General features: G+C 46.8%; 2 protein-coding genes across 5 annotated transcripts in view; one reads left to right on the forward strand and one right to left on the reverse strand.

The window, feature by feature from the left end:
• Positions 1–2449, forward strand: part of MYH11 (myosin heavy chain 11) — a 125137-nt gene extending 122688 nt beyond the window's left edge. For all 4 annotated transcript variants that reach the window (XM_007466941.1, XM_007466942.1, XM_007466944.1 and 1 more), the window contains one exon: positions 2301–2449. Coding sequence is in view for 2 of the 4 variants with exons in the window: in XM_007466944.1 (XP_007467006.1) it covers positions 2301–2433 (133 nt within the window). In the remaining 2 variants the exon portion in view is untranslated. The remainder of the gene's footprint in view (positions 1–2300) is intronic.
• Positions 2450–5590: 3141 nt separating this feature from the next.
• Positions 5591–15591, reverse strand: part of NDE1 (nudE neurodevelopment protein 1) — a 27133-nt gene continuing 17132 nt past the window's right edge. The window contains exons 4-8 of the mRNA XM_007466945.1: positions 10589–10725; positions 9094–9273; positions 7714–7805; positions 6513–6664; positions 5591–5684 (exon numbers count right to left, since the gene is read on the reverse strand). Of these exons, the coding sequence (XP_007467007.1) occupies positions 5591–5684; positions 6513–6664; positions 7714–7805; positions 9094–9273; positions 10589–10725 (655 nt within the window). The remainder of the gene's footprint in view (positions 5685–6512; positions 6665–7713; positions 7806–9093; positions 9274–10588; positions 10726–15591) is intronic.

The following is a 15591-nucleotide window of genomic DNA, read 5'->3' on the forward strand; positions in this document are numbered from 1 at the left end:
CCTGGGGCCTGGCTTTCGCCTCATCCTCCTTGAGAGACCCAGCCAGCCCTGCCTTGTGTCTGCCTTCTCTCTTGGAGAATCCCGCCTTGCTATCACTACCCAAATACTTAAAGCTGGATAAGGTCTTGGCAGGAGTTTTAGGCAGGAGCGTCATGCCTCTAAGACACGGCTTTTGAGCAGTTTTTCTGCCAGCGCATGCCGATCACGGGATAAGCTGGAGTCTAGGGTTGGCTGGGGTGTAGGACCCACCCGTTGATGGAAACTGAGTCCTTGCAAAGCAGCAGGTGCTTACGCTCTTGTGCCGATCCCTGGGATGCCAAGAGTACCTTAGGTACGTTTCAGAGTCCACGAATAGAATCCAAGTTCTCCAGGATCAAACCCTTTAAGAAAATTTTAGAGGGGTCCTTTACTTCCTGTGACAGATATAGCCAGTGTCAACCTTTGCCTAGGATTTGAAGCCAGTTCCTTCAAGAAAGGCCCCTGAACCAGAACAGACTGGCTTCAGGACTGGTGCCCATGCAGGGGGCTTACAGGGACCCAGGCGCAATTGATTTACTTCTTAGATCAAGGGAGCGCATTAATCAGTTAAACTCCTCTAGTTAGCAAATGCGGACTCTTCGGAGAGACAGAGGGGGCCTGAGCCAGTGTCCCCAGCTCCAGGCCATCCCATCCAGTTTTGCACCTGGAGGGTTAGACATGGAGGAGAGCTGTGTGGGTGGCTGCTGAGCCCTGCGGGCCGGGACCCTACTCTGTCCCGAGTTCTTGGAGAACACAGTGCTAAAGGAGGAAGAAACTTTCAAAGAACCTCTAGAGACTGAGTGATAGAAAGTTAGTGCCAAAGGAGCTGGAGGACTTCCCTGGCCGTCCAGTGGTTAGGACTCTGTGCTTCCACTGCAGGGGGCACAAGTTCAATCCCTGGTTGGGGAAGTTCTGCATCTGAGGTGCGGCCAAAAAGAAATAAATAAAAGGAGCTGGAGGCCTAGAAGCTTCCCTCTGATGGGAGTGAGGCTGACCCAGGTCTTTAGTCGGCAGTAGCTACTAAGTATTTATTCCTGATCGCTGCCCCTTGGGAAGTACCATCCACCGTCCCCAGTGGGTTTTACCAGCCCAGGTTCCTCCCACCCTTGGACCTCAGAAGGCTCGTGTTGGGAAGCCCCATGCCAGCGATCAGGAAATCTCTGGACCTTGCTTATGCCTGTCTTACCTGAGTTGCCCCCTTTGACTAAAGAACTGACGGGCTGGGTTCACTGGGATAGGCTCACCCTCGTGGCTTTTCTGTCCAGCCTTTGTGTGGCGAAGCAGGTCGTTTTTGTTGCAAAAAACTTGCTTTCTTCTTAGACATCCTAAAATGAGTGAAGACCTGTCAAACAGGGTCAGATGGCTGGAGCCCAACACACAACGTTATTTGTTGTGGTCGCTGAAAAGAAGGCGAACTTTCCTTCCAAACAGTGGAGGTTAAGTGCAGGCGGGTCTGATTTTTCCTCCTCCTGCCTGCCCTGCCCTCCTACGCAAAGCCTCACTTCAGGTGACCAGGGAAGGCCCTGGGGGAAATGGGCATCCAGCAGCACGGAGGAGAGGAGATGGGAGCGGAAAGGACAGAAAGAAAGGGGTGTCCCACCAGCTAGGGCTAAAAGACACCCTGGATTAACATGTCTAATGTTTTTCTGACAAATATTCATTGAGCACCCGTTCTATGCCTTGCACAGTGCCTGCCATGGTGCACCCAAAACAGGCGAGATCCCTGCCCTGGGGGAACTCAGAACAAGAATTCTGCTCCATAAAAGCAGAGAAATGCAGTGCCTTTAACCAGACAGCACCCTTAGCATCCACGCAGGGACCTCCTTCCCCCTCAAGGGTTGGTGGTCATTCTCACCTTCCTACAATTCAAAACCTAAACCCCTACCCCCTTTTCCTTCTGAAACCAAGGAGGCGCAGACACAACAGGTCCCCCTCATCCCTGCTCCACAGTGTAGGAATAATCCCATGAGGCCATCACCCCCACTTGCCTTTTTTCCTTCTTTTCTAAACAGAAATCCACAGCCAACCAGAATCCTGTGGGTCAGCAATCGACCAAGCCAGACATTTTTTAAAGCAGATGGTCCCGCTTTGAAAAACCTACTTTGCCCCCATTCCAGCTAATTAAATGCACCCATATGGGTCAGGATTTGTTCACTTCAATCTGAATATTTGCGTCTCATTCGAGTTTGTTTGTGTTTGTTTTTTGCCCCATCTGAAAATCTCTTCCAAGCTCGAGGGAGATTTCTGTACTAAAGAAACGTGTGTTTTCTTAACACCCACAGGCGAGGGAACGAGACCTCTTTTGTTCCCTCGAGAAGGTCTGGAGGACGTAGAGTTATTGAAAACGCGGACGGTTCTGAAGAGGATATGGACGCTCGCGATGCAGACTTCAACGGAACCAAAGCCAGTGAATGAACAACTTGCTCAAAACAGGGCAGAACCAAACCCAGTGGACTCGTCTTAGCACCGTCTAAATCCATTTTCAAACTCCAAACATCACAGACACCCCTCACGATGAATATAAAGACCACTACCCTGCATTCAGGGCATCAACTTAGTTTGGAACAATGTACCGAAGGAGAAAAACCCAACAGGTGACACAGACACACCCACTCCCTCTGCCGAGAACTGTGCAGAGATTTTGAATTTTTAGAAAAATATATCCATGGTAACGAATCACTGGCAACTTAGTTTACATGAATTGGGGAGAAAGTCACCACGATGGGTGCCACTGTCCCCACCCCCAGCCCTTCCTGCCCCGTGGACTCTTCCATCGTCCCGGTGGGCCCTGGTTTGAAAATTCCTCTTCCCTCCGGTTCCCGCACATCAGATGCACACAGTTCACCAAGACCAAGTGCCTTCTGTAGTCACGTGAATTAAAAAGGAGACGCCGCTCAAACGGCTAAGAGCAGTAATGTCACGCTGTTTTATATGCACCCCAGCTGTACTTAAGGACACCCTCACTAATAAAAGGTTATAAATCACTAGAATAGAGTTGACTTTTCTGTTGTTTTCTAGAGAAAAAGCACGGGGTGGGGGGGTGGCCTCATTTAATCCTCATGACAACCCTATCAAGTCAGGGTTATTATTTCATTAAATGGGGAACGGTGAGATGAATCGTCTGAGACCCCAAGAGCAACTGGCCAAGAGCAGAGACACAGAGTGAGTGTGAGTGAGGGGCTCCTCCACACAGGAGGTGGGTGGCTCGAGGCCCAGGGAGTAGGACCATGCCCGGGAAGAACATATTTATCAATCAAAACAGCACATATTTAATGTGAAGAATATGAGTTCCTTGAATGTTTGAGTTAAAACATAAGACTTCGCCCGGCAGGGCTCGACAAACTTTTTCTATAAAGGCCCAGAAAGTTGAGTATTTTAGCCTCCATCATGGTCTCTGTCACATTTTTGTCGTTTTTTTAAAAAAATTAAGCCACCCTGGGCTTCCCTGGTGGCGCAGTGGTTGAGAGTCCGCCTGCCGATGCAGGGGACGCGGGTTCATGCCCCGGTCCAGGAAGATCCCACATGCCTCGGAGCGGCTGGGCCCGTGAGCCATGGCCGCTGAGCCTGTGCGTCCGGAGCCTGTGCTCCGCAACGGAAGAGGCCACAACAGGGAGAGGCCCGCGTACCGCAAAAAAAAAAAAATTAAGCCACCCTTTAAAAATGTAAAAATCGTTCTTGGCGTGAGGGCCATAAAACCCAGGCCTGGGCCCATCCCTTCCTTGGCCTGCATGTCCTAGACAGAGATCCCTGGCAAAGTTTCCACTCAACACATATGATTCCATACACCAACTCCATGGGATCAAACAGAGTGAAAAGAGGGGAATTACAGAAACCAAGGACGCACTGAATGACCAAATGCTAATACACCCTGAACAGGACACGCACGTGTCCCAATACAATTCTAAGAAGCTGACTCGAAAGGAAATCTTTAAAAAAGGAGTTTTTTTCATAGTCACTTGGTTAAAAAAACTAAAGTTTTTCATCACCAGATAGCAAACACAGAAGCACAAAGGCAGCAGCATTTACTGACCACCACAAACTAGCTGAAAATCAGTTTCTCTTGATTTTATTGTTCTTTTAAAAAAATAAAAGTACATCTTTTACCGATATAGGTTAGAATGTTGCCAGGGCAACCAAGTGGGCACTCAAGTTTAATTCTCTGCTGAATTTCAGTAGCATTTGGAAAGTTCTGTTTTCAACCCAAGGATATTTTTGCTGTTCTTTTGGAAAAATAACTTAGTAACAGAAGGCCGTTAAGCTGCACGCACGCGCTGGAATTCATGTGTTCTTTTTACTTGCGTCCAAATTGTGAGACTGCCGTTCACAACCCGCAGGGATGAGCTGCACGCCATCTGTGTGGAAATCCTGGGTTCGTTTCTTCTTTAATAAGGAACCTCCCACCGACAGTCTTGGTGGTTTAATCTTACCCGAAGGTCACCCCAATTATTTCATCAAGGCTTTGAATGAAGTCCTGTTCTTAGGGGCTGCATTACCAAGGCCATCATACCCCAGAGACCCTAAGGGTCCTGAAGCAGAGGTCACCCCCAGGCCAGGACAGAGGGGCTCAGGACAACTCACAGCCAGGATTGGTCTAAAGAGGACACAGAGTTTCCACTGACCTGGTGCCACAAAACGTACTCTGAAACTCAAGCATGCCTCTAAAAGCCTCAGTGAGAGGCAGATTAAAAAGTCTCAGAGGTACACCACACCACAGTTTAAATAAAAGGTACATGCCTGGGGCTTCCCTGGTGGCGCAGTGGTTGAGAGTCCGCCTGCCGATGCAGGGGATACGGGTTCGTGCCCCGGTCTGGGAGGATCCCACATGCCGTGGAGCGGCTGGGCCCGTGAGCCGTGGCCGTTGGGCCTGCTCGTCCGGAGCCTGTGCTCCGCAACGGGAGAGGCCACGACAGTGAGAGGCCCACATACCACAAAAAAAAAAAAAAAAAAAAAAAAAAAAAAAAAAAAAAAAAAAAAAAAAAAAAAAAAAAAAAAAAAAAAAAAAAAAAAAAAAAAAAAAAAAAAAAAAAAAAAAAAAAAAAAAAAAAAAAAAAAAAAAAAAAAAAAAAAAAAAAAAAGGTACATGCCTGTTCTGTTCTTCACCCCTAGATGTGATTTCAGTGCACTGATCCCTGCTGTGCCAAAGAGCACTGGAGATTTTGTTCTGGAAGAAGCTCCAACAAAGTGGGGGCCGGAGTGAGCCTGAGATGGGCTCAGACCCCACTTTATAGGTGTCCCCGGTCATGAAAAACACCTCTCAAGACCAATCAGGACTCAGGTCTGCTGAAAATGATGGAGCAGCCTCAGCACCCACGTTGCCATTTCCAGAGGGTCCGCTTTGTCCCTGTCCATTGGCAACACCCCGACAAGGATGCCAGGGGTTATGAGATGGCATTTCCTGGGGACGACCACCCGGGGCCACAGGCGATCCCCGCCCCCCACCGTCACTGGCTAGTGCGGCTGCTTGCTCGTATTTCTCAAACTAACTTAAAAAAAACAAAAACCTAGTTTAAAGAGGGAAGGAGGGTAAAATGACTCCTGCACAGACACCGGGGCCTTGGCTTCCGTGGATTTCCTAAAGCAACATCTTGACTACACCCTGGGCTGACGGCAGTGATGGTGAGGAAATATTTGAAGGCGGCTTCCCAAATTCCAGGCGTTTTCCCAACCTTCAGACAGAGCAAACCAAATTAGGCGGACATTACAGCTGTAATAGACTGGCTAGCACGGGGCCCCACAAAGTTATAAGAGTGAATATCAAGGTCAGGAGCAGTGTCTCATTGGGTCTCAATTTTCTCTCCTGTGAAATGAAGAAAAGGACACTGGCTATCTAGGGCTCACATGCCCAAGGCCACGCAAAAAGCCCAGTCGCAGAAGACGCTCCAAAAAAACACCCACATCTAAAGGTCCGGAAGTTATGTGCATGCTGGGGAGAACGATTCTTCATTTCCTGTCCTCTGTCTGCCACTGATCGCCCCCAAATTTACGTGGCCTGGGGTCCAGTGAGATGGTGGCACATCTTACAGAATTCTAGAATCTGGAAGCTGCACTGATTTTCTTCAGGCAAGAAAATAAATGAAGCTGTTAGAGGTCAGATTTGTGTTTTCCAATCAGGTGACTGGCTTCAGAAATCTAGTCTGGCTGATTCAGTTTCCTGAAGGTTCTAAAGGTTAAAAAAAAATCCTCTTTTGGGGGAAGCAGAGCAGTGTTTGAAGTTTGAGTCCTAAACAAGGGAGTGATTTACACAAAGGACATTCTCACAGCATGACCGGGAGCTGGGGCTGCAGAATCAAGTAATAAAAATGACCCTCTCCTTGGCCGTTTGCCTAAACCAGCAGACACCACCTAACTCTGTCTTAAGGGATGGGGTAGAGGATAATACCTCATTGACATAATCCTGCGACTCTGAAAAATGGCTGTGGGTCAGGGGTCAGAGGCTCCCGGCTGGAGAGGATGGGTTCTCCTGACAATGAGGAGGAACAGCAGAAGGTACTGACCCTTTGTCACCCAGAGGCACGCTGGTGCTGCCTGGCCGTCTGTCGCCGCCGTCTCTGTTCTTGCTCCCCCACCCTGAGGCTGGGCCACTGGGTCGGTTTGGGGACTGATCATACACGAAGTTCCGGCAGGAAGCAAGTTTGGACTCCAGAGCCTGGAAAAAAATATGCTTTCCTGTCTCAAGCTGAAGACAAGAACTCTTGCCTCTCACCAGAGCCCATACACATAATAATAGCTTAAGACAGTGGTTGTCAAACTGGGTTGTGTGTTAGAATCCCAAAGCGTGCTCCACCCCATCCCCAAATTCAATGTACGTCCAACTCGTAGAACTGGTAGTCTACGATATTTAGGAGCTTCCAGAAGAGTCCCCACCCTGACCTATGATTTAAGTCTGCCTACAAGAAATATAAAATCAACTTTTGGCATCATTCACTCTCTCCACTACCTTGTAAAACATACACCAAGTGGCCGGAGGTTTGAAGGAGGACTTGCCTCGCTGTAAACAGACCCTCTGGAAACCAATGGGTACTGAGATCACCCTGAGCTTCTGTATACTCTAACTAAACAGAAAAACCTGCGTATACAACAGCAATCCAAAAACACAAAAGCCAAAAGGAAAAACATAGAAAACGAGTTGCAAGCTTCTATTAACTCTGAATGCATACATTCTGGTCAATGACAGACTGGCAGGACTTAAACTCTGTGGCTTTCCAGGCATCATGTTTAAAACTAAGAAAAACAACTACAGAGAATATCTATGTGATTTCTTAAGCACAAAAGACTCCTTCCCTGGAATTAACATAAAACCTATAAGGTCATGTTCTCTGCCCTAGCCTTTCAAGATTTTCCCTTTAACTCCCTGAGAAATTAAAAAAAGGGAAGGCAGTTTTCAAATGTTTCTCAGTTTTTTCAAATTAAGAAAAAATATCATAGATACCATCCGAATCTCCCAAATTGCCAGGGAAAATGGTACAGGGAAAGAAAGATATAGCCTGGGATCAAAGGGTGACTCAGGGTCAGAGCCCGGGTGTTTGTCAGAAACAACACCCATAGAAGCGCAGCGACTGTAAGGGACACGAGAGCCAGGGTGACACCTGCACCTCATGAAGCCTCTGCCAGAGGGGAAGCAATAGGTAAGGTCACCCCTCAAGTCTCCTGAAGACAGAAGACCACCACACGGACCCTGGGGAAGTGCCGTCTTACCCCCACTTTCCGCAGCAGGTCTCCCACAATGTTGAGGGCAGATATCCGGGCCGCTGGCGTGAGGGGGGTCCCCCCAGTGGAGTCGTCCAGACCTGCGTGTGCAAAAGAATGCACACATGACACCAACACACACTCAAAAGTCTGTGCACTAACTTCTCTGAACGTGAAACCCGGGGGTGGGTGAGCAAGCCCCTCTGATCCCAACGCTGCCCTGTTTCGGTCAATGGTTTGTTGCCTAACATAGCAAGAGCATCTGATGACCAACTTCTTGCAGCCTTATAATGACTATACTTAATATTTATCTTTACCTGCTATTCTTTTTAAACAAAATCAAAACAGGCCCTCTTAAACTTCTAGGAATTCCATACGGCTAATTAACATTAACAGCATCTGAACAAGCCCCACTAGTAAGGGTTCTGCTCCTCAGAGCCTCCTCTCTCTTCAAAGCAGGGCTCACGGAGCAGCAGGACCAGCATCACCTGGGCGCTTGTTAGAAACGCAGGATCTCAGGCCCTGCCCAGACCTGCTAAATCTGAGGCCCAGCTGAGTCGTGTGCTTATTCAAGTGTGATCTAGACTGGGATTGTGGAAACCTCACACTCTCTTCATCCTGGGCACAAGCTGAGGGACAGGGAGCATGTGGTGGTGTAACCCCGGGAGCCGGCCTGCCATTTGCCAGCTGCGTGATATCAGGCCAGCTCCTTAGCTCAGGGCCTCAGTCTCCTCATCCATCACATGGGGACAGCACTTGCATTACTTGCGTCTTGGGCCGTGGTGCGAATCCAGTGAGGTCATATGTAAATACAAAGCACAGTAAGCAGAGGGACTGGCAAATCCTACGTGCTCAATAATTGTCTATTTTTATTATTTACTATTAAGTGGCCCAATCAGAGCCTCAAAGTTAATCAGAGGGGCTGGGGAAGAACTCAGATTTCTTGGGTTTTACTGCATAGCACAGGTTATGCTGGGTCCAGTTCTAGATGATGTATTGCTGGACCCACAGAATGCTTTTTAAATTTTTTATTTGGTTACTGAAACTTCTAATTTGGGAGATTTCATATTAGACAAGAGGATTTCTGGCTTCTGGTGAAGAGTGGAGTGTCTGCTGGGCCCACACCTCTTGTGGTAGAAGCAGAGTGGCAGCTGCCCCTCTGGATGAGGCTTCCATTCTCTAGTTTGCCGCAGACTCCACTACTCCCTATCGTCTTACATCTAAGAGGCTCCTCCCACCCACCACAACGGTCTGCCCCTGTGAGCACCCCAGTTTGCTCTCTGCTGTACAGCCTGGTCCTACTTCTCTCTCACCCAGGACCCACCCCGGTTCTCACCCAGGAAAGCTTTGTGAAGCCAAGAGAACCCTCCTGATTCCCATCCTCCTTACCACGTCTGAACGTCCCAGGTGTGTTTAAGCTAGAGCTGGGTCCTCGATGAGCTATGGGGGTGGATGGCATGGAACCAGTGGCCTGTACAGCTGTGTCTGTCCTTTCAGCTTCCACAGAGCTGGGCATGGGGGTCCTGGGTTTCTCCTGCTTTTGCTGCACAGCCAATTCTTGCCGCAAATCTGGGCCAGGAAAAGGATTCAGATTAAGTCCCTGCTTTGAGTGATGGGGCAAGGGGAGGGTCAACAGGAGACACGGGTCAGCAAGAAGAACCACCAGAGTGAAAAACTCCAGGTGGAAACCCTGAATGAAGCAAATCCCACAGGATCTTGCCTGGAAGGCCTGCAAAACTACATAGTTTTTCTTTTGAGTAAAAACAAAAAGGTTTAAAATTTTTTTCAAATCATGGCAGTGATACACTACTGCTTTTACTGTTTTAAGAGAATTCAAATGTATCAAGGTATACACAGAATACTAAGTGAAAATGTGCTTTCCCAACCCGTTCTCAAATGCCCCTCCTCACTCCTATTCAACTGTAACATGAGGGAGATCTTCTCAATCCTTTTTCCCTGCATTTCACACATAGAGTTTATATGTGTATCTATTAAGCACATAAGATGAATAACTTTTATTAAGCGTAAATAGAAACATACATCTACTATCTATGTGTTTTCCCCCCTTCAATGGTATGTCCTAATAGGCTTTTTTATTTATTTAATTTTTTTGGCCAAGCGGCATGCGGGATCTTGGTTCTCCAACCAGGGATCGAACCCATACCCCCAGAAGTGGAAGCACGGAGTCTTAACCACTGGACCGCCAGGGAAGCCCCTTAACAAGCTTTCTATGACTACATTTATATCTATACCGTATTTGTTTGAACAACCGTTTAACATTCCACAAAATAAATCTATGTAATTTACTTAAGAACTTCATTACTGATGGGCATTTAGGAAAAAGTACCTTTTAAACTTAAAAGAGTTTTTCTTTCTAAACCCCCTTCTACTGGCTAAACATTAGAAACCAAATGAATGTCATAACAATTAATTGGGACTTTAACAAAATCTCTTAGGGACCCAACTTGGATGACTTGCTAATGTCTTAGAGTTAGAAAGCTCTACCTTTGGAAGTGCTACCTCCAAAGAGCAAACGCTGATGAGATTCTGGACTTCCAAGCCACGTGTATCAGCAGCCATCAAGTCACAAAAGTAATGGGCTGGCTAGCAATTCCATCAACAGGCATTTTCTCCCCACAAAACTCCTGTGCTCCTGCTGAGCATAAAGTGGGTGCTGGGCTTAAATACCCACAAAGGGTCTCTACAGGGATGGACATCTGACAATTCTTAGCATAGGGTGGGGACCAAGGCTCAGCCTGCCTGGTGTGGTCCCTGCCCTCGGAACACAGGTAATGCTGGGTGATGCTGTGGAACAGGACACCCTCAGGCCCGGAGAGGGCACAATGGTGGTGAAACACAAAGAGCAAAGCCAAGGCCTCCTGACCTCTGGCTTCATCCTTCAGTCGCTGAACAGATTCTAGGAGATTCTCCTTCTCGTCCAGTTCGCTCTCCAGGAAGGCATTTCTTTCAATGGCTTGATTCAAACGCTGTTCAAAGTCCTCAAGAGACATGATCGTGGCCCTGGGTGAGAGACAAGCAAAGCTGCCCAAGACAGCAGACGGCGTATCCGTCTGGCACCTACAGACCCAGGGAGCAAGAAGGGTCATGCACACATGGTGCAAGTCCCAGCTCTGGCACGTCCTAATCCCACAGAGCTGAGCAGGCCCCTCAACCTTCCTGGACCCAGCTCTTCACCTGCAGTGGGAACCTCTCAGCTCACGAGGTGCACACAGCTGTCCCGGGGGGTTAAATGAGATCATGTCCATAAAGCACTTAGCAACGAGCCAGGACCTAATTAGGACCATAGACAGGCCCCGGTCAGATGCCATTATGTGGCATGTTCCATCTTGTCTCGGAGACTCACGATGCAGTCAGCATTCAGAACATCCCACTAAAATGCACATGCAATGTAATAACACGCATTTAAACAGCTAAGGGAGGCCATCTTCATCCCTCAGTTACCTTAAAAAGTTAAAAAAGTTCACAATGCCCAGCCCCAGCCCAGCTGCCCTAACAACTGCTTCTTTTGGACAGTGTAGATAGCCACTGGAATGTCGTGTTAAAGGCACTGGGAGGGTTCCCTGGTGGCGCAGTGGATAAGAATCTGCCTGCCAATGCAGGGGACACAGGTTCAAGCCCTGGTCTGGGAAGATCCCACATGCTACGGAGCAACTAAGCCCACGCGCCTAGAGCCCATGCTCTGCAACAAGAGAAGCCACTGCAATAAGACCGTGCACTGCAACGAAGAGTAGCCCCCGCTTGCCGCAACTAGAAAAAGCCCGCACACAGCAATGAAGACTCAATGCAGAAAAAAAAAAAAAAGGGTACTGACAAGTGCTGCAATAAGGAAATCTGTTTAACTGTCTGGACAAGCTACCTTCTCTGGGCCTTGGTTTCCTCACATGCAAAGCAGGGGTAATAACAGAACTGCCGCATGGGGTGGGGGGCTGGGGAGTGCAGCAACACACAAAACACACAACAGATGTTTCACACATAAGTGCTCAATAAATGTCAGCAACTTCTCTCACTGATCCCGTGTTTGTCTCCAGAAGACCTTTAACATCCCCGTAACTGTATCTCATGGTGATCAGAAGCATTTGTTTGGAGTGGAACCCATGAATTAACACCTTGCTCTAACGTGTAAGACTAGCTAAGTGTCCCTGGGGAACTTAACTTCTCAGGGCCTCTGGGCCTCCAACGGCAAAGTGAGGATCAATCATTCATTAATTCACCACTTTCTACTATGTCCAGATTGAGTCATATTAGTTCCTACCTCAAAGGGTCTTTAGAGGTAAAGAAGATAAAGTTACCAAAAGTGCCTGATTTAAATATCATCCCTTGGGACTTCCCTGGTGGCGCAGTGGTTAAGAATCTGCCTGCCAATGCAGGGGACATGGGTTCGAGCCCTGGTCTGGGAAGATCCCACATGCCGCTGTAGCGATTAAGCCCGTGCACCACAACTACTGAGCCTACGCTCTAGAGCCCACAAGCCACAACTACTGAGCCCGTGTGCCACAACTACTGAGTCCAAGTGCTGCAACTACTGAACCTGTGCTCTAGAGCCCGCAAGTCACAACTACTGAGCCCGTGTGCCGCAGCTACTGAGGCCTGCGTGCCTAGAGTCCGTGCTCCACAACAAGAGAAGCCACCGCAATGAGAAGCCCGTGCACCGCAGCGAAGAGTAGCCCTTGCTCACTGCAACTAGAGAAAGCCCCGCACAGCAACAAAGACCCAATGCAGCCAAAAATAAATAAATAAATAAATAAATAAATATCATCCTTTGTTGTTTTTAGAGTACAAGACTGGAACCAGTTAAAGTGACCCTAAGGCTGGCATGTCAAACAACAACAAAAGAAAATGAAATAGCTAGGAATTCAAGTAACAGCAAACATGTAAGACTTTATTGTAGGGCACAGAGGCTTGTCAAAATGCAGACATATGGTATTTATGAGGAGGAAGACCCCAAATCATAAAGAAATCAATTCTCCATAAGTTACCTAATAAGTTTAACACCATCTAATAAAAATATGAACAGGGGGCTTCCCTGGTGGCGCAGTGGTTGAGAGTCCGCCTGCCGATGCAGGGGACGCAGGTTCATGCCCCGGTCCGGGAGGATCCCACGTGCCGCGGAGCGGCTAGGCCCATGAGCCATGGCCGCTGAGCCTGCGCGTCCAGAGCCTGCGCTCCGCAACAGGAGAGGCCACAACAGTGAGAGGCCTGTGTACCGCAAAAAAAATAAAAAAATAAAAAATAAATGAACAGGTTTTTTACTGGGGGACACAGGCACCAGGGACTGATTTGAAATATGATGTGATAATGAAACAAGAATGGCCAGGAGAGGAATGTTAGCTACAAAAAAGAATGAGATCTCACCATCTGCAACAACATGGATGGACCTAGAGGGTATTATACTAAGTGAAATAAATCAGACAGAGAAAGACAAATACCATATATTTCACTTATATGTGGAATCTAAAAAATAAAACAAATGGGGACTTCCCCGGTGGCACAGTGGGTAAGACTCCGTGCTCCCAATGCAAGGGACCCAGGTTCGATCCCTGGTCAGGGAACGAGATCCCACATGCATGCTGCAACTAAGGGTTCAGATGCCACAACCAAGGAGCCCGCCTGCCGCAACTAAGACCCGGCACAACCAACCAAACAAATCAATCTTAAAAGAAAAAAATTGGCCAAACCAGCATTATAAACAATAAAAACAAAACAAATGAACAAATACAACAAAACAGACAGAGTTACAGATACAGAGAATAAACAGGTAGTTGCCAGAGGGGAGTAGGTTAGGGAGAGGAGAGAAATAGGTGAGGAAGACCAAGAGTTACAAACTTCCAGTAGCAAAATAAATGAGTCACAGGTATGAAAAATACAGTGTGGGGAATACAGTCAATAACTATGTAACATCTTTGTACGGTGACATCATAGACTTACTGTGGCCATCAGTTTGAAATGTATACAAATACTGAATTACTATATTGTATAACAGGAACTAACACAGTAGGTCAATTATGCTTCAAAACAAACTCATTAAAAAAGAGATCAACGGGGACCCGGCCTGAGGAGCAGTGGCGGGAGCTTCAAGACTAGGGCAGCGCGAAAGCTCAATGGAAATGGCATTGCTTACCCACAAAAGACCTCCCAGCTCCACGTAATATCAAACGGCGAAAATCTCCCAGAGATCTCCATCTCAACACCAGCACCCAGCTTCGCTCAACGACCAGCAAGCTACAGTGCTGGACACCCTATGCCAAACAACTAGCAAGACAGGAACACAACCCCACACATTAGCAGAGGCTGCCTAAAATCATAATAATTCCACAGACACCCCAAAACACACCACCAGACGTGGACCTGCCCACCAGAGAGACAAGATCCAGCCTCATCCACCAGAACACAGTCACTAGTCCCCTCCACCAGGAAGCCTATACAACCCACTAAACCAAATTTAGCCACTGGGGACAGACACCAAAAACAACAGGAACTATGAACCTGCAGCCTGCAAAAAGGAGACCCCAAACACATTAAGATAAGCAAAATGAGAAGACAGAAAAACACACAGCAGATGAATGAGCAAGATAAAAACCCACCAAACCTATCAAATGAAGAGGAAATAGGCAGTCTACCTGAAGAAGAATTCAGAATAATGATAGTAAAGATGATCCAAAATCTTGGAAACAGAATAGACAAAATGCAAGAAACATTTAACAAGGACCTAGAAGAACTAAAGATGAAACAAACAACAATGAAAAACACAATACATGAAATGAAAAATACTCTAGATGGGATCAATAGCAGAATAACTGAGACAGAAGAACGGATAAGTGACCTGGAAGATAAAATAGTGGAAATAACTACTGCAGAGCAGAATAAAGAAAAAAGAATGAAAACAATTGAGGACAGTCTCAGAGACCTCTGGGACAACATTAAACACACTAACATTCGAATTATAGGGGTTCCAGAGGAAGAGAAAAAAAAGGGACTGAGAAAATATTTGAAGAGATTATAGTTGAAAACTTCCCTAATATGGGAAAGGAAATAGTTAATCAAGTCCAGGAAGCACAGAGAGTCCCATACAGGATAAATCCAAGGAGAAATACGCCAAGACACATATTAATCAAACTGTCAAAAATTAAATACAAAGAAAGCATATTAAAAGCAGCAAGGGAAAAACAACAAATAACACACAAGGGAATCCCCATAAAGTTAACAGCTGATCTTTCAGCAGAAACTCTGCAAGCCAGAAGGGAGTGGCAGGACATATTTAAAGTGATGAAGGAGAAAAACCTGCAACCAAGATTACTCTACCCAGAAAGGATCTCACCCAGATCTGATGGAGAAATTAAAACCTTTACAGACAAGCAAAAGCTGAGAGAGTTCAGCACCACAAAACCAGCTTTACAACAACTGCTAAAGGAACTTCTCTAGGCAAGAAACACAAGAGAAGGAAAAGACATACAATAATGAACCTGAAACAATTTAGAAAATGGGAATAGGAACATACGTATCGATAATTACCTTAAATGTAAATGGACAAATGCTCCCACCAAAAGACACAGATTGGCTGAATGGATACAAAAACAAGACCCATATATATGCTGTCTACAAGAGACCCACTTCAGACCTAGAGACACATACAGACTGAAAGTAAGGGGATGGAAAAAGATATTCCATGCAAATGGAAACCAAAAGAAAGCTGGAGTAGCAATTCTCATATCAGACAAAATAGACTTTAAAATAAGGACTATCAGAAGAGACAAAGAAGGACACTACATAATGATTAAGGGATCGATCCAAGAAGAAGATATAACTTGTAAATATTTATGCACCCAACATAGGAGCACCTCAATACATAAGGCAAATACTAACAACCAT

Source organism: Lipotes vexillifer, unplaced genomic scaffold, assembly GCF_000442215.2.
Source record: "Lipotes vexillifer unplaced genomic scaffold, Lipotes_vexillifer_v1.1 scaffold232, whole genome shotgun sequence".
Classification (NCBI taxonomy): Eukaryota; Metazoa; Chordata; class Mammalia; order Artiodactyla; family Lipotidae; genus Lipotes; species Lipotes vexillifer.